Raw genomic sequence first — 19,629 nt, forward strand, 5'->3', positions numbered from 1 at the left:
CGGGAACCACCCGACGAGGGCCTTCTGTGCAGGAGAGTGGCCACCCCCCCCGAGGCGCAACCATCCTGATCGAGAGGCGTCTTCCTCCAGACGGATCTGACATCCCGATCGACGCCTAGGGCTTTTCGTCCAGGAGAACGGACATCCCCGAGGAGTGACCGTCCTGACCAAGAGACACCAACTAACATCCCGACAATAGTGCCCCGACTTGCGGTCGATCAACCTCGGTGACCCGTTCGGCCGACCACTAACTCCCGACATTGACCCGTGGACCACAGTGCAATCAAGAAGGGGTCAACCCTTCTTGTTGTCCACATGCCCTCAAACAGGAGCTACTAGGAGAGAGGAAGAGGAGAATAGGAGGTGATAGCCAAAAAGAGGTCTAGCCTATGGCCTTTTGGTTCCCTCCTATTTATAAAGGCACCATATCAACTTAACCCTAATGGATTCCATCATATTGGGTACTGGATCTCTATCTAACTATCTAAGCCTCTTAGATTAGTAGATCTCTACCCAATAATCTCTTATTGGATCTCATCTATATGATCCAATAATTCAGGGACTTATTGGATATCCAATAAGATATGGGCTCTAACGGATATCTCATATCTAAACCTCTACTTGTTGTAACACCTACCATATGTGTGTGACCCTCTAGGCCCATATTGAGCTGGTCGTGAGTCATATATTTCAGAACTCCTTTTGGCTTAGTGAATTATTGTCTTCATAATAATTCACTCAACTCGTTAACTACAAACATACTAGGCCACTACGCTGCAATCCCCAAACGATATAGGGGAATCCAATCAATTGGACCTATCTGTCCTTAGTTATCATGTATCTTAGTGAATTATTCTAGAGACTGTATACTGGGCATGGTGTTGTCAGGCCCATACGGTTTCTACTCGAATCTCAATATAATTGGATTCTCCTAGAGAACTCTTTCTATTTCAATCCGAATGACCATGGTCAGAGATTTGTCTAAGCAATAATACGAGTTTACGAGAGCTTCTTCATCTATGGACTAGGATCTACGATTTTAGGGGATTTATAAGTTCCCCTAGGTGTAAATGTCTCACACTCTTATGTAGTTTTTTGGTTTCTTGAGTTTTACGCTCCCGATCTTCGCACAACAATTTGATAAGATTGGTATGAGAAACCAGTTTTTGTTTTTACTTTCCACTGTGCATTTGATGCTCCCCAAGATTTCCTAACAACAATGGTGGTACTATTATCGTAACTTTTGACGTTGTAATTTCAGACTTTCTAGCGGTACTACTATCGTAATTTTTGAATTTTGGGTGGTATTACTATCACCCTAGGCTATACTACCACTAATATAGGCGGTACCACCTTCGACAGCACTAGCAAGCACTATTTATGCTTGTCGACTAACTCAGGGAGTACCATTGCTTGAGCCTAGCGATACCTCTTCCCAAGCCTGCATCAGGCTATTTGTTTAGCCTTATAATGGGCCCGATTCAACCCAGATTCAAGCCCATTGGTTTTCTCAATGAGCTAGCATGGTTTTGATTCTTTAATCTCGAAAGATCTTGATAAAGACTTTAACAATCCAACCATATATCCGACATAATTATGAAGCTTTTCGCATGTTGTATGACATTCACATCATCATTTCCTTTGGCATTTCGCTCGATCTATTAACATGTCAACTTTCTTACGACATTTGATCTTTTAGCATAATACCCGATCCTTCCGGCCCAATGCTCGAACTTATATAACACGAAGTCCAATTTTTAACACGTAGACCAATCCTTTAGCTCAACATCCAATTTCTGACATGATACTTTTCCCGACATAATATCCCATTCTTCTACTTCGAGAATTTATCCTTTGATGGTTCGAGTCCATGATCAAATTATTTTCTATATTGCATATCTCAAAAGCATATTAGTCCATAAACTCATTAATTGATTTCATCATCAAAATCCATCCATAATTTAACAAGTGAATCTTATAAGATCATCAAGAGAAGTATACAACGAGAATCTAAATAATATAAAATTTGAATATCAACCATTAGATCGTCGTGAATAAGTTCTAAAGGAAATTTGTACCTCAAAAGTGATCTATCAAAAGGTTACTTATGTACTCTACCATATTGATAACCTTTAATAACTTCATTACTATTAAAAGTAATAAGATTAGGAAGACCATTAATTAGACTTTTCTATATCATAATCTTTAATTAAAAAATATATATATGACTAAGCATAGCACGTTAGAGTGATACATCATTATTTGTACTCATCTTATCAACAACGTAAGAGTTAGATATTAATAAAATGTATAAATATTTGACCCTTTTATTAGTGTGTATATTGTATTTATATTTAATTCTTTATGTTGCAAAGAAACTTGATTTTATTAGGATCAAAAAAGAAAATAATTTAATGTATCAACTACATTTGTAACAGAAGAGATTTACACACTCAATGTAGTAGAATCATTACCAATGAATTTGGTATCATTACTAATGAGATGATGACTGCATCTTGAATCAACTATCCAATTATATTTGAAATTAATGGATATCATAACTTTCACTAAAATAGTTTCAATCATAAAACATTTGTCCCAATATTTATTGATAGCATTGGAACAATATTATTTATTTACAATATTTTCACTTTTAATATTAATATAATAATTTTTCTTAATATGTTCTAATCATACCTATAATACTTGATCTTGTTTTGATTTATACCATTGCTCAAAGAAAACTCTTGACTTATTGTTAACATCATAATTCTTCTCTTTATTTTTTATTATTAATTTTTATTTATAAAAAGGATATCTTCATCTCCTTCCAAAGTAGAAACTCCCATCATTTGATGAGCTAGTGATTCCTAAGAAATAAAAATATTTTTTAATTTTAAGAAGATTTTTCAACTCTACTACAGATGGTTATTGAACCCATCTTGCATAGATATAACATAAAAAATATATTTTTAAATACCACGAATAATATAACGTTTCGTGCATCAAAAATTTGCTCATTTGGATATGAGAATGATATCGCTAAATATAAATTTTTAATCTTTAAAAAGTATTAAAAATTAAGATATTAAATAATATTTACTAAATTCTTCTTCAAATATTAAAGTCGATTTACAATCAATGATGTATTCAAAGATATCATAAGAGATAGATCTCTTTAACATAAATTCAGTCTTTACATTTAATATCATCCAACTCTTCCGTCTAAAATTGTTGTTGTATTGTCACCGACCACATCCCAAGGATCTTTCCCTATAAGATAAGATAACTTGACTATTGTAATCTAAGTTATCTTTTTTTTACTACTACAAAAATATTGAAATACATATTATGAATTTGAAACTATAGGATGAAAGAAAGAAAATACATACAAGTATACTCTTTTCTAAATAGTAATAACAAACTCAAGATCAAATCAAATAAATTTTTTTTTTAAAAAGGATGAAAGTGAAAAAAATTATATTAAACGTCTTAAGATATTCAACTATCTTTGACTTGAGCTCTAATAAATACATCTGTTTATAAATTAAAATAATAATTAAAATAAAAAATCTGTTATCTTTAAATTATATTAATTAAATTATTTAATAAAAAAAAAGAAAAAAAATTAAAATTCTCCTAAAATAAATAAATCTTTAAATTAACAGATATACTGTTAGCGATGTCATCGATACATGGACGAAATAAAGCAAACTTACTAAACGTCTAGTTTCCATTTCGTGTACACGAACAGACAGTAGAGTCACAGCTACGGATGAAGCAACTACTGATAAAGACTTGAGAACTAGAAAAACCGTGTACCATCCGTCCATCGTCACTCACAGACATAGACACAAACACCTTCGGTCTACTTCTCTATGGCAGCTCACACAACACCTTCAGTCCACTTCCTCTATCTTCGGCCCGGCCCCGGCCCCGCCGCCACCGGCACCACTCCAGCCGTACCCATCTTCCCCACCCGGTGCTGACCCGGCCGCGGCGCCCCCGGCGTCTCCTTGATACATCTTTGCAATGATGGGGTTACAGGTGTCCTCCAGTTCCCGCAGCTTGTGCTCCAACTCCTCCACCTCTGCTAGCTGGTTTCCCTCCAGCCACGATATCGCCTCCTCCACCGCCCTCCCGATCTTCTCCCGATCCCCCTCGCTTAGCTTGTTCTTGATCTTGTCGTCCCTCAAGGTGTTCCTCATGTTGTAGGCGTAGTTCTCCAGGCTGTTCTTCGCTTCCACCTTCTTCTTCACCTCCTCGTCCTCCGCCTTGTACTTCTCCGCGTCCTTCACCATCCTCTCGATCTCGTCCTTGCTCAGCCTGCCCTTGTCGTTGGTGATGGTGATCTTGTTCTTCACGCCGGCCGTCTTGTCCTCCGCGGAGACGTTCAGGATGCCGTTTGCGTCGATGTCGAAGGTCACGTTGATCTGCGGGACCCCCCTCGGCGCCGGGGGAATGCCGGTGAGCTCGAACTTGCCGAGGAGGTTGTTGTCCTTCGTCCGGGCTCGCTCGCCCTCGTAGACCTGGATGAGGACGCCCGGCTGGTTGTCGGAGTAGGTGGAGAAGACCTGCTCCTTTTTGGTGGGGATGGTGGTGTTCCTAGGGATCAGGACGGTCATCACCCCGCCGGCAGTCTCCAGGCCGAGGCTGAGCGGGGTGACGTCGAGCAGGAGCAGGTCCTGTACCTTCTCGTCGCCCTCGCCTGTGAGTATGGCGGCCTGCACCGCGGCGCCGTAGGCCACGGCCTCGTCCGGGTTGATGCTCTTGCACAGCTCCTTGCCGTTGAAGAAGTCCTGCAGCATCTGCTGGATCTTGGGGATCCTGGTGCTGCCACCAACGAGGACGACCTCGTCCACCTGCCCCTTGTCGATCTTGGCGTCGCGGAGGACCTTCTCGACGGGGTCCATGCACTTTCGGAAGAGGTCCATGCAGAGCTCCTCGAAGCGGGCGCGGGTGATGGTAACGTAGAAGTCGACGCCCTCGTTGAGGGAGTCAACCTCGATTGTCGTCTGACTGGTGGAGGAGAGGGTGCGCTTGGCGCGCTCGCATGCGGTGCGCAGACGGCGCAGGGCACGGGCGTTGCCGCTGATGTCCTTCTTGTGCTTGCGCCTGAACTCAGACACGAAGTGGTTGACGAGGCGGTTGTCGAAGTCCTCCCCGCCCAGGTGGGTGTCACCCGCGGTGGCCTTGACCTCGAAGATTCCCTCCTCGATGGTGAGGAGGGAGACGTCGAAGGTGCCACCGCCGAGGTCGAAGATAAGGACGTTCTTCTCGCCGGTGCGAGCGGCCTTCTTGTCGAGGCCGTAGGCGATGGCGGCGGCAGTGGGTTCGTTGATCATGCGGATGACGTTGAGCCCCGCAATGGAGCCGGCGTCCTTGGTGGCCTGGCGCTGTGAGTCGTTGAAGTAGGCGGGCACGGTGACGACGGCGTCCTTGATAGTTTGCCCCAGGAACGCCTCGGCAACCTCCCGCATCTTTGAGAGGACCATGGAGGAGACCTCCTCCGCGGTGAAGCGCTTCTCCTCGCCCTTGTAGGTGACGACGATCAGGGGCTTGTCCCCGGGCCCGGGCACGACGCGAAAGGGCCAGAGCTTCATGTCGGACTGGACAGAAGGGTCGGAGTAGCGGCGGCCGATGAGGCGCTTGGCGTCGAAGACAGTGTTGTTGGGGTTCATGGCCACCTGGTTCTTCGCGGCGTCGCCCACCAGGCGCTCGGTGTCGGTGAAGGCGACGTAGGAGGGCGTGGTGCGGTTGCCCTGGTCATTGGGGATGATCTCCACCCGGTCGTTCATCCACACCCCCACGCAGCTGTACGTCGTCCCCAGGTCGATCCCTATCCCCTTTCCCTTCCCAATGGTAGCCATCTCAAACCTTCTTCTTCTACCTGTACTTGTTGATTCGATGCAGTCGGACATGAAGGAAGATATCATATATATAGCAGAGCGCTTGTTCTCGAAGGCAGCGGCACAGGAAGCCGGTAGAAGTCTCGGGGAGCAGCGTGCGATGAAGTTACTGAAAAGCCCTTACACCATGACTATATGTTACTTCATTCGGATGGAGAGACTACGACTCCATGGCAATTCTTTGACCATGTTTTGACCGGAGTCTCGAAAGCACGGCAAGGGATGTGCTCTTCTAGTAGCTTCTGATGCGCGCAGGTTTAAGCGGTGTGAGAGAGTGAGAGGTGGGAGCTGTGGACGGCGGACAGGTGGGGAGGAAGGCAGGGGTGAATGGTAGGAGAGGTTTCCAGAGAGCTGACGATATCCAGCAGACGCTGCCACTGAAACAGGAAGGAGGAGATGCATCTGTGAGTGAGAAGATAAGGGTGAGTTCTCCGGTGGCCTGCGAGAACCTGCTCCACGATTCCATGGTGTTATCTATTTTTATTCTATCACATCAAAGAGGATGTGGCTGATGACTACACTAATATGAATTATGTGAAAACCAATCAGGAACATCTCCATAATATTTTGTAGCAACTAAACAAATGTATTTACCATATTTAAAATTGGCTATTATTTGATTGTTACTTAAAATTTTCATTGACAATAACATCTTTAAAAAGATTATTATGATGGTGGTTTTTTTAAGGTACATATTGAGGCTTTTAATAGATGAAGAGATGCATATAGAAATTATTAACCTGAATTTTTTTAATGAATAAATAGTATTAAAATTTGTAACTGGAAATGTACTTGCTATTAGATCGTTACTACAAGTTACTGCGACCATCAAACTTGTTTTATAAAACAAAAAACATCATCCTTACTACTCCACTGTGTTGTTTCTGTTTCTAGCACTTAAGATTAGGAAAACAGGAAAAACAAAACAAAACAAACAGAAACACGGGTGAGAAACACTGCCCATTCGCATCCGCCTTTCGAGCGCGTCGTGTGGATAAGAAGATGAAGCCCACCAACAAAATCTGTTGCTCTGCGCTCATGGCATTTGATCCAAACCCCGCCCTAATCCGTCCTCCTCCTCCTCCTTCCCTCCTTCACCACTAGCGGAGGAGAGCATTAAGGGTTTAAGGTTTCTAATTTCTTATCCACCTGCTACTCATCGTCGCCGGTGTTCCATCGAAGCTGAAGCATGGCTAGAATCGCCGTCTGTTCCTTCAACCCTTCGCCCTCCTTGTCTTCCCCCGTCTCCGACCCCTCGAGGCGCCTCCGCGCGGCGCCGCTTCCCCTCCCATTCAAAATCCCTACGAACCGGGTCAGGGGGCGCCGTCCCCTCGTAGCCGTGGTCGCCCGCTTTGGCGGTGGGGGTAATTGGCGTGGCCCATCCAGGAGGCGCCCGATAGATGGCCGCGCCGCTGCGGACCCCGACTACGATCCTGCCCTCGACCTTGACAGGGTCAAGTATGCTTTTTCTTTCTCCCCGTGATTGAATTCTTTGGTGCATGGACATTTAGGGGTCTATCTTTTCTTTCTGGTACCGATGACTACTTTGCTTGAAATGGAGATCTTTAAAGCGTTGTTGATGAAAAGTAAAGGTTCGGAATTGAAATGTTTTTTTCTACTTAGAAGATTAAAATGTTTGGTGAGGCTTCGAATTGCACTATCCGATGTTTGGAAGAAATGATGAACTTTTGACTGTGAGCCATATTTTAATCTCATGACCTGCATTCTTAATCTTTGTTCTTGATGTATTGATGAAAGATCTACTTGTGTTATGATGGATCCTTAGAGGCTTATGCTGGTATTGCCAAATCATTCTGCCAGAGAATCCATCCACTTATTACATTTAATGAATTTTTGGTTTACCTCTTACTATTAACTGGGCCATGCAAGTATCATTTACCTTATCTTGTTTCAGGTCATCTTCTGTAAGGTTATTAGACGAGCAGCAAAATATGGTTAGTCTGGATTCCTGCCATTCTTTGGTGCTAGTCTTATCATCTGCATCTTTCAGTGGGTTACTCTATGTGCTTTTCTCTGTAGCTTGGTGTGGTGTCAATCGATGAGGCCATACAGATGGCAGATGATGCTGATCTGATTCTGGTATGTCTTATTAGCAATTCTGATGCTTATGACTATAAATATTTGCAAATAAAATGCTTTGATTTATCTTGATTCTAGGATAAAACAAGATTAATTTGGAACGAGTAACTTAATAGTTGGGGAAAGAAATTACAGAAAAAATATATGTACAAGTATAATCAATTTGTGAATTTTGGTCATCCCACAATGTTATTGACTTAAAGTTAAGACTTTTCAGTTTGTTGGTAAACCAGCTCATTAACACACAGTTCTGTAATTCTAAAGAAGCAGCAAAAGATGATGCCAAATAAGCGTAGATGCATGATGCCAGTTATAGGTATAGACACTCCCTGTGCCTGCTAAAATTTAGCAGGGAAGTTATATAATCTGTCATGGCAGAAAGGATGACCAGTATGAATATTGAGACTCACTAAGATTTACAGCCAGAAGTTTAGACTAAGACGAAAATCTGAGTATTTCATCAGCATGGCAACTGAATTGACATAGAGTTTATCTGGATTGATGTCTGGATAACTAATATATACACTTTCTCTCCATCAAAGTAACATAATGTCAATTTGAAAACTTGAAAGCATTCGTAAACGTAGTGAATAAGTAAATCAGTTTGTAATGAGAATGAAAAGCATAAGTAAATGCAAACCGATTTATAGTGGTTCGATCGTCCTGACTTACGTCCACTCTTGATTCCTTTTCATTCGAGGCCATCGGTTTTCACTATCAATCTTCTTTCAATGGGCGAAAATCAATTATCCTCTTACAACTCTTTTTCCTTTTCACAGGCTCAGGAGAGAACCTTTACACCTCTTTTAGACCTCACTTCTCCCTTAGAAAACTTCTAACTTTAGGAGAAAGGGACTCACTAACTAAGAGAGATTAAAAATTTTTTCTTAATGATTCTCTCTTTTTTTTTCTCTTTTTCTTGCTTACCTAAGAAGGAAAGAGTGGGGTATTTATAGACCCCAAATGACTTTAAAAATGAAGCCAAAAAAGGTATCATCCCGGGTTTCCTAGGTCCTGGCGGTACCATCGCGTGCCAAGCTGACAACTGGCGGTGCCATCGCCTAGTCTGGGCGGTACCACCGCCTGCCAGACTGACACTGGGCTGTATCACCGCCTGGCACTAGCGGTATCACTGCTTGTTCTGGCGGTGCCATCGCCTAACCCATCTTTGAGTCACTGAATGGGTCTCCCAATGGGACCAACTCAACCCCAAATCGAACCCAATGGGCCCCTAATTGAGTTGGCATGGTTACACCCAAAACCAACTCAATTATAACCTAAACTACTTCGATCTAGACAAACATGATTACAAGCATAAATCCTATGTTGTCCGGCATGTCATTAGTTCATTTGGTGCTTCGTTCAATTGTTCGACGCATCGTCCTCTTCTTCGACGTATTGCCTAATCAGTATGTTGACCTCCCGCAACATCCGATCTCCTTGGCGCGATCCTTCTAGCTCGATGCTCAAACTCATGGCACAAAGTTCTTCTGTCGGCACGTCAACCAGTCCTCCGGCCCGACGTCCAATCTTCTGACTTCCACTCCGACCCAATGTTTGATTCTTCCTGCTTCAATCAATTTGTCTTTACTTGATCGAAGTTAGTCTTGCGCCACTCAAACGCTGCTTAGGTCATAACTTTATCAATTGATTTTATCATCAAAATCCGAGATTCAACAATCTCCCCATTTTTTATGATGAAAACCAATTGATGATGGAGTTTAAACGAAACTCCCTCTATCTCTATGTCATATTGAATTAAACTTTAAATTCAAATAAATGATATCCTTCTAATCCAACTTGAAACGATTTTAATCATATGCAACACATTATATCAACATAAACATTACTTGCATCATATGCAAATCATTGCATACATTATCATTATAAATATAATTTCAAATCATCATGATGTATAATTCCAAAACATCGAAATTTGAAATCATAATTTTGAAAACATCAAAGTACATCATACCATGCATGATTCAAATTTTAAATCATCATCATAACTTCTCCCCCTTTGTCATCGATAAAAAGGAGAAAAGTGCAACTAGCAAAATTTTGAAACATGCAAGTTATATGTCACTTTAGAACATGCAAATTAATAAGTTTTAGATATGTGGAAGTTAACAATATTTGCTTCTACTTGAAATGTGCAATCTAGTAATTCTTGCTTCTCTTTTAAGATGTGCAAGTTTGTAAGTTTTGCATCTTGAGATGAGTAAGCTAGCACTTTTTGCTTCTCATGAGATGTGCAAGTTTAGCAATTTTACTTCTTAAAATGTGCAAGTTTATCAATTCTTGTTTCTCTTTTGAGATATGCAAGATAGTAATTTTTGCTTCTCTTGAGATGAGTAAGCTAACACTTATTGTTTTTCTTTACAATGTGCAAGCTAGCAATTTTTCTTTTCTTTGCGATGTGCAAGCTAGCAAGACTTTCTCCCCCCTTTGTTATTGTAAAAAAGAAGGGAATAATACAATGTTATAATTCTTTTCCCTTTACATCAATTTTTAAATCATGATAAAAGGTATACAACCATAGATATAAAGGAATTGTACATAATAAAACTCAAGTTGTAAACATCAAGAAGTCAAGTGACATATCATGATTTATTTGGATAAGTCAAATAGCGAAAAGAAAGAATCATAATAAACGATCTTGATTCATAAAAAAACATCTTAAGTTATAATTTCGAGAAATCAAAATAGAAACCATGATTCATTTAGATAATTTTCCTCTTTAGTAAATAGAAAAAAGAAACATACGAGATCAAAGATCTTGATTCATAAAAAATCTCAAGCATCAAATGAAAGATTTGAATAAAACTCATTCAAATTCAATTTGTCAAATCATCAAAATCACTTTCAAGAGATTCAAAATGACATAAATAGATTCATTAATCTCTAATTGAAAACTCGATAGGATAGAGATAAAGACATTTTCAAAAGAATTGCATTCCCCTTTTTGTGTTTCAATTTGTGTGATTTATTTCATACAAGCATGCTTTTGTTTTTTATGCCAAATCCATGTATCATCGTTTAAAACCGAAAAACAAGTTTTGTCATGACAAAGATCAATAGTATAACACATTAAAAAATAAAACATCTTTAATGAAAATATTTGTTAATAATTCTAATTCTAATGATCTTTCATTTATTGTTTCGACTAGGGAGCTTTAAAAAGTGTGTTGGATCTCTGATCATAAGTCTTGGGCATCCATAATCAAAATATCATCTTTTTCTCCTAGCTTTCGATTTTAGAGATGTCTACAAGAAGGGTGGGTTTGTTCTAGGTACTCATTTAGCTTTGGGTCCCTCGTGGTTGGATCTACCTATTTTAATTTTTGACATTAAGTCATTCATGGTTCCTTTAGGAACTCAAATCAATTTATGTGAGTCATACTTTTTAAATAAACATTTATAAGAAAATGACCACATCGACCATAAAAATTACACCTAACCTTATGGGGAACATGCAATGTTGATCCTTTAACAAATGTGGTTGGTTTTTGTTGAGTGTTATTCACAAAGTTGATTCCTTCATTTCTACGAACATGACCCTTATTGACAAGAATCATGTTTAATGATTTGCTACTAATTTTAAAATTTTCTAATGCTTGTTCTAATAACAAATTTTCTTTCTTAAGTGAATCTAACTCTTCATACTAAATGCAAGGAGTTAATATACAATTGTCATGCTCATTTTTCAAATTTTTAAATTTACTAGAAATAGAAGTATGATTATTTTTTAACAATTTATATTTTTTACCAACTAATTTAAATTCATCATACAGATCATGAAAAGCATCAAGTAATTTGTTGTAAAGTAAAGAAGTTTCAATTGAGTCGCATACCTCATCGTCGAAAGCCACCAAAGCGTAGTTTGCCACCTCGCTTTCATTGGTTTGCTTTTCGTCTTTGGATGCACTTGATTCATCCCATGTCACCTTGAATACTTTCTTTTTCTTTGGTAGTCTCTTCTTTTTAAGTTCGTTTTTTTTCTTAGATTCTTGTTTTATGAACTTTTTAAATTTTCTTATGAGGTGTTTAAAGTCATCATCACTTGAGCTTTCGTTCGAGTGGTCTTTTTTTGTTCTAAGTGTCAAATCCTTTCTGTTCTTTTGGAAGGTTGTTCTCATGTTCATCATGTGCCTTGCACGTCATTTCATAGGTCATTAATAACCCTATGAGTTCTTCAAGTGAAAAATAGTTTAAGTTCTTTGCTTTTTGAATAGCAGTTACTTTTGGATCCCAATTTTTAGAAAGAGATCGTAAAATTTTATTAACAAGTTCAAGGTTCGAAAAACATGTACCAAGTGTTTTCAAACTATTGACAACATTCGTAAAACAAGTGTACATGTTTTCAATGGTTTCATTTGGTTCAATCCGAAACAATTCAAAACTATGCATTAAAAGATTGATTTTAGATTCTTAAACTTTACTTGTGCCTTCATGTCAGCGATTTTAAAAGGCGCTCGGGTGCTCGCCTAGGCGCTCGGGCGAGGCAAGGCGAGGCCCGAGCCCAGGCGCTGGGCGCTTCGGGCGAGCACTTGGGTTAACCAAGGCGACCGAACCAGGATTTTAGGTCTGGTTCGGTCTTGGTTCGATCTATGATGGTTAGTTGGTTCAATCAAACCAACTAAAATTGATATAAGTGACAACCGAACCCTAACCCGCGCCGATCCCTATCTCGATCCCGCTGTCGCTTCCTCTTTTCTCAGTCAACAGGCTTAGCACCCCTATACACTTCCTTTTAACAATATACGTATACTGTATACTGTTAATATTATTAAGTTTATTTGAAATGATTAATTTTCAATACTGTTAATAGATTAATAATATACTATTTTGATTTTAATACTGTTAATTTTTATTTATTTGAAACTTTTTGTTAATGTGACATTGTGATTTTGTATCTTAGATTTTCTTAATTTAATAGTATATTTTTATTTAAAATTTTAAATAATTATATTTATTAATTATATTATATATTTTTATATTTTAGCGCCTTGCTTCGCTCGGGCGAGCGCTTGGGCAAGCATCTAGCGTCTCGGGCGTTTTTGGACCTTGGCGCCTAACGCTTTTTAAATCACTACTTCATGTGTAATTTCAAGAGTGTGCCAAATATCATGTATAGTTTTGCATATCGAAATACGATTAAACTCATTTTTGTCCAAAGCATTCATAACTTTAGCATTTAACGAAAACGATTTTTTCTTAAAATCATTCCATTCGTTCATAGGTTTAGAAGGTGTTTGAAAACCATATTCAATAATATTCCATAAATCTAAGTTCATAGAAAACAAGAAAACTTTTATTCGTGTTTTCTAATATGTGTAGTCCGTCCCATTGAACATAGGAGGACGAGTGATAGAGTATCCCTCTAGATTATCAGTAAAAGTCATTCTCTTGGGCAGTGTCTGCCGTACCGAAGCGTACCGGCCGTATCGGGCGGTACGTACCGGTCCGCCAGGTACTCGGTACGCGGACCGCCCTATACTGCTACAGTGCTACAGTGCTATACTGTAGTACCGCTACAGTGCTGCAGTACTATACTGTAGTACTGCTACAGTGCTACAGTGCTACACTGTAGTACTGCTACAGTATCGGTACACCAGGGTGTATCGTACCGAGCCCGGGTCGAAACTTCGTACGGTACGGTATGGCGGACCTTGCTCTTTGGTGTTAAACCAGTCGAGAAAAACTTAGCTCTGATACCAACTGTTATGACCGTTTCGGCACTAAGAGGGAGGGTGAATTAGTGCTTACGTAAAATTACGTCGATTCAGAAAACTTCATTCAATAAAGCCCGTATTAGAAAGATGTTTAACTTGAAAGCGTTTGTAAGCATAGTGAATAAGTAAATCAATTTATAATAAGATTGAAAAGCATAAAGTAAATACAAACCGATTTATAGTGGTTCGGTCGTCCCGACCTACGTCCACTCTCGATTTCTCTTCACTCGAGGTCACTGGCTTTCACTACCGATCTTCTTTCAATGGGCGAAGATCAACTGCCCTCTTACAACTCTTTCTCCTTTTCATAGGCTCAGGAGAGAACATTTACACCTCTCTTTTAGACCTCACTCCTCCCTTAGAAATCTTCTAACTCTAGGAGGAAGAGACTTAGTAACTAAAGAGAGATTACAACTTTTTTCTCGAGGATTCTTTTCCTTTTTTTCTTTTTCTTGCTTACCCAAGCAGGAAAGAGTGGGGTATTTATAGATCCCAAATAACTTCAAAAATGAAGACAAAAAAGTTCTCATCCTGGGTTTTCCGAGTCCTAGCGGTACCACCGCCTGCCAAGCTGACAACTAGCGATGCCATCGCCTGCCAGACTGACACTGGGCAGTGCCACTGCCCAATCTGGCGGTACCACCGCCTGACACAGCTTGGGAGACTGTCTGGGCGATACCATCGCCTGTTCTAGCGGTGCCACTACCTAACCCATCTATGGGTCACTAAATGGGCCTCCCAATAGGCCCCTCAGCCCCAAATTAGGCCCAATGGGTCCCTAATTGATGGCATGGTTACATCCAAAACCAACTCAGTTACAACCTAAACTACTTCAATCTAGAAAAACATGATTGCAAGTATGAATCCTATGTTGTCCGGCATGTCATTGGTTCATCCAGTGCTTCATCCAATCCTTCGGCGCATCGTTCTCTCCTTCGGCGCATCGTTCTCTCCTTCGGCGAATTGCCCAATCGGCATGTTGACCTCCCGCAACATCTGATCTCTTTGGTGCAATGTCCGATCCTTCTGGCCCGATGCCCGAATTCATGGCACGAAGTCCTTAAACCGGCACGTCGATCAATCCTCTGGCCCGACGTCCAATCTTCTGACATGTTCCACTCCGACCCAACGTCTGATTCTTTCTGTTTCAATCAATTTGTCTTTCCTTGATGGAAGTTAGTCCTGCATCACTCAAACGCTGATTAGGTCATAACTTCATTAATTGATTTCATCATCAAAATCCGAGGTTCAACAGTTTGACTTGCTGTTCTACTATTTTTCTTAGTTATCTATATGGTGGGTATTATGAGAAATCTTTGATTTTTTTTAAGCAGCACTTACAGTATTAAATGATAGGATAGTCTGGAAGTCTTTTCATGTGTACTCTTTTTTTTTCAGGCAATTTTGTCCATAGACGCAGATCCTCCGGTGCTTAGGCTCTTTGAGAGTTCAGACTACAAGTATGTACTGCATGATGACTAGACAGTTTCAGTTATTTTGCACTTGCCTTAAGTAGGTCAATAATTGTTTCATGTTAGTGACATTTTTCTGTCCAAGTGCTTAGACACCAGTTGCTTATCAGTTGTAATAGTTTAGACTTTTTATACAACTACAAATGTCTACAACATTATCTTTGAGTATATTACACTATGAAAAATAATCACTCCACAGTATTTTATTTATTTTACTTGTACAGAAAACATAAATATGAACAGCAAAAGAAGAAAAAAGTTCAGCAAAAGAGATCTGCTGGTAAATGACCCATCCTTTGTTTTTTGTTTTTGAGAAAGAAAATAATTTGCAGATACTTATTTATTCTTTACAATTTGCAGCAAACCGCATGGATATTAAGGAGCTTAAAATGGGGTATGTATTTCCTTGTCATCATTTATACTTCTCCATGATATTATGGTCATAATGTTTAACATGTTATTTTATCTGAATTTCTTTTTGTAGAGCCTTCTGTCCTTTAGTTTGTTCTTATGCTATAGCCTATCCAATATTGTCAATTGTGTTGCTGAGAACTGTTTTTAAAGTGCCTTGGCAGCAGTGATTGAAAGAGGCGCTCGGGCGCTCGCCTAGGCGCTCGGGCGAGGCGAGGCGAGGCCCGAGCGCCTCGCTAATGTCCCAGGCGGCGCGCTTCAAATAGGTGCCGCCTGGGCGCTCGCCCGAGCCCAGGCGCTGGGCGCTTCGGGCGAGCGCCTGAGTAAACCAAGTGACCGAACCAAGATTTTAGGTCTGGTTCGGTCCTGGTTCGGTTGTTAGTTGGTTCAATCGAATCAACTAAACCGATATAACCCTTACCCAACCCTAACCCGCTGCCGCTCCCGATCTCGCTGCTCGTCGCTCCTGCTCCCGCTGCCGCTGCTCGTCGCTGTTGCTGCTCGCGCCTCCCGCGAGCCCTCCCGCTGCTCGCGCCTCCCGCGAGCCCTCCCGCTACTCGCACCTCCCGCGAGCCTTCCCTCTGCTCGCGACTCCCGCTGCTCGCGCCTCCCTTTCCCTTTCCCGCCGCCGCCGCCGCTCGCCACTGCTTCCCGCCGCTCTTAGATTTTCTTAATTTAATAGCATATTTTTATTTAAAATTTTAAATAATTATATTTATTAATTATATTATATATATTTATATTTTAGCGTCTCGCTTCGCTCGGGCGAGCGCCTTAGCCAACGCCTAGCGCCTCAGGCGTTTTTGGACCTTGGCGCCTTTTGGCGCCTAGCGCTTTTTAAATCACTGCTTGGCAGTTGTAGATTATTGCTGATGCCACTGCTTCAAGTGTGACCACTCATCTCTTGTCGCGACTTCAACACCCATTTAACTGCAGAGGACATTTAGCCTGTTTAGCCATGCAATACCTAGAACTTAGACATGGAATGCATAACCATCTTGATTCAAACTTGGTGGTACATGGAATATATGATATCTAGAGGATATGATGATTATGCATTACATATTCAATTTGTTTGTCACATACCTAGATGATTTTTGCTAATCATGTATCACATGCAAGCATCAACCTGAAAAGCTTTACTTGCTGATGAGGAGAATAGCTTTCCATGGACTAAAATTTTTGGGTGTTGTGACAGTTGCACATAAACAGGACTAATTTGTTTTCTATCTGCATGGAGTAGAGTAGACCTTTTTTGTTGTTTGAATTCCAGAGGAAGACCCTGAGTTTCCTATCTTCCTGAGTTGCATTTACTATGCCTATTTTCTTAGTGTACAGAAGCTACTTATTTCTAATGATGTCGCACAGGTATGCTTTAACCTTTTGGACAACACTTACTTTCTAACATGACACATTTACTATATGGACATCCTTGATTTATTGCATAGCTGTGTGACAATCATAGTGAGCTAGATTGGAAGGGCACTGAGGCCACCTCTCATACATTGGGCATCTTCTTTTCTCTGCCCTTATGCCTTGGTTAATAATGTAGTTCAGCTGATTTTCTCATGGACATTTATATTTTTTCTTCCAAATTTGTTAAAGTGTAGAATTCAGTCAGCTTAACAGGTATATGATTTATTGGTGTTAATCATGTGAGTGATGTTGTCTATGTTCAGTAATGTGTGATCCATGAGTTTGAAATATCATGTTGTCATTCATCTGAAGTATTCTTATTTCAACAAGTTTAATTTTTTAACATTTTGTGCTTGGTTTTATGATTTACAAATTGCATTGTAGCCAGACAAGCTTACATATCCAATGACAGGTACAACATTGACTCTCATGATTATTCTGTGAGGCTAAAAGCTGCTCAGAAGTTTCTTAAAGATGGAGATAAGGTTCATACTGATTCATTGTATTCTTCTTGCAAGATTGAAGTGTGAGGCTTTTGCCCATCTAATTTCCTTCAGGTTAAGATCATAGTAAATTTGAAAGGCCGGGAAAATGAATTCAGGAATATTGCTATAAAACTTATCCAGCGTTTTCAGAGTGATATTGGGGAGGTAATTGATCTAAACTATATTACTTAGAAAAAAATCTTTTTGTTATTTCCATATGAACCTAATCATTGTGTCGAAGAATTTCGTTCTATCATATATATGCTTTTGGACAGAGAAATGTATTGAATTTTGTATATGTTCACTAGATCCTTGGACTGAGTTCTCAAACACCAGTGTCATGGCGGACTTCAAGGTCTTACCAACATGATGCAACTTAGCATGATATGACTGGCGTGACCTCAAAGGCCCCATTCTGGCTGGAAATTTAATTCTTCCCTTGGACCACTTCTATTTCTGCCTTATGATTGCATAAAATATGATAAAAAATATGACTGTCAAATGGTATAATCTTCAAAGTTGCCTGTTAATTCATTCTTGTATCAGACTCCGAAGAGGAATTAAGAAAATTACCCTCTTAAGTATTATTGGAAAGGTAGCACAAATTATTGGAACCAGGAATCAATTGATACATTAGTGTCAAATGGCACTTTGAACCAGTATGGCATTAATGACAAATCGATACATTTTAGATGAAGCAATTGGGATATTGTATGTTGAAAAAGCTGTCTCATGGATCCAAACTTATTTGTTACTTTATGTCACCTAGGAGACAAAAGGAGAGATATGAAGCCATATGTAACAGGACCAAATGGTTTGTGGATTAGTTATTGACGGTATTGACTGTGTATATATATGATAAATGTACCCTTGTGAAGGTATTGATTTCTGTATATCCATAACAATTGACTTCTTCTATGTCCACTAGAGTAATTTACTAAGAATTACAGGATAAGGCCATTTCTTTTAAGCAATCTCATTTTTTAGTAGGGGAAGTATCCTAAGCTGGTAATGCATGCCTTCAAAATGGTAGGCAAGATAACAAAATCCTTCTTTCTTGCACTTGTTGTACTGCATATACACCATTTATTTTCCTGATCAGCAGATTAATGAATTTAACCTTCCAATTGTTTTTTGGTTAATGTGTTGGTTGATGCATAGTTCAATTTTCTCATTTTCTTTAGTCTTCCATGGGAATTTTCTGTATAACACTGACAGTAAACCTGATTGTGCATCTTTTCGTTTTCTTGAATTGGAACTTTTAGTTGGCAACTGAGGAGACTAAAAACTTCAGCCAAAGAAACATTTTCATAGTTCTCGTGCCCAACAAAGTAGTTCTGCAGAAGACCCAGGAACAGCCAAAGAAAAAGGAAAAACCAGTTACAGAAGTTTCTGCAAGTGTTTAGCCGTGTGGAGTGTGATCTTGGGACCATAACAAGAGGTAATCATTACTATATTTTCCTGCATGGCTTTTTGGATTTTATGTATGCCTGTTCACAATATTGTTACAAGTTAGCTGCTTATACATGCAATAAATAGTAATGATATCCTTTTTTTCCCCAGATACTGTCATTTAGGTTTCATTAACAGGAGCTGAGGTGATTGCCCGACTGCATAATGTAAATATTGAGGCAGTGGATGATAGAATCAGATGTTAAAAACATCGTCATTTGTGGCCACAAAACCATTTCATATTATTCTGATGGAAATCATTATTAGGTAATGGTTCTGATTGCTGCTTTCATTCTAACGTCAAGCTGAGGCTGCCTCAAAAGATAAAGAACTGATGATTATGAGCGGTTGACTTTTGTTATCTTAGCAGTTCCATCATAGTAACAGATGCTGATTGTTGTACTTTTTCATGACTAAAATAATCATATAGTTATTATTCTTTATACATTAAACTTAATTTAGATGCAAGATCGTTATTTGGCGATTCTAACTGTTTGCCAATGTAGCATGGCATGGTTGGTATTTCCTGTTGGAATTGATTGTGCATTTTAAGACATCAGATTCTTAAATTCCATTTGTGAGTTAAGCCATTCTTCTTCAGCACAATTGGAGTAGGTGGCATCGGTGATGGATCAATTAATTTTCCTTG

General features: G+C 39.8%; 2 protein-coding genes across 2 annotated transcripts; one reads left to right on the forward strand and one right to left on the reverse strand.

The window, feature by feature from the left end:
* Positions 1 to 3,762: 3,762 nt before the first annotated feature.
* Positions 3,763 to 5,870, reverse strand: LOC135673042 (heat shock 70 kDa protein-like). Its single transcript, XM_065181722.1, has one exon. The coding sequence runs from the start codon at positions 5,868 to 5,870 to the stop codon at positions 3,900 to 3,902; it is 1,971 nt and encodes a 656-aa protein (XP_065037794.1). The 3' UTR covers positions 3,763 to 3,899.
* A 1,010-nt stretch (positions 5,871 to 6,880) lies between these two features.
* Positions 6,881 to 19,423, forward strand: LOC103983935 (translation initiation factor IF3-2, chloroplastic). The gene is made up of 10 exons (XM_009401292.3): positions 6,881 to 7,367; positions 7,825 to 7,864; positions 7,950 to 8,009; positions 15,143 to 15,204; positions 15,441 to 15,496; positions 15,577 to 15,610; positions 17,456 to 17,528; positions 17,601 to 17,693; positions 18,794 to 18,969; positions 19,092 to 19,423. The coding sequence occupies exons 1-9, from the start codon at positions 7,099 to 7,101 to the stop codon at positions 18,932 to 18,934; spliced, it is 828 nt and encodes a 275-aa protein (XP_009399567.2). The 5' UTR covers positions 6,881 to 7,098; the 3' UTR covers positions 18,935 to 18,969; positions 19,092 to 19,423.
* Positions 19,424 to 19,629: the final 206 nt, after the last annotated feature.

This window comes from Musa acuminata, chromosome BXJ1-5, assembly GCF_036884655.1.
Source record: "Musa acuminata AAA Group cultivar baxijiao chromosome BXJ1-5, Cavendish_Baxijiao_AAA, whole genome shotgun sequence".
In the NCBI taxonomy this organism is placed as follows: domain Eukaryota; kingdom Viridiplantae; phylum Streptophyta; class Magnoliopsida; order Zingiberales; family Musaceae; genus Musa; species Musa acuminata.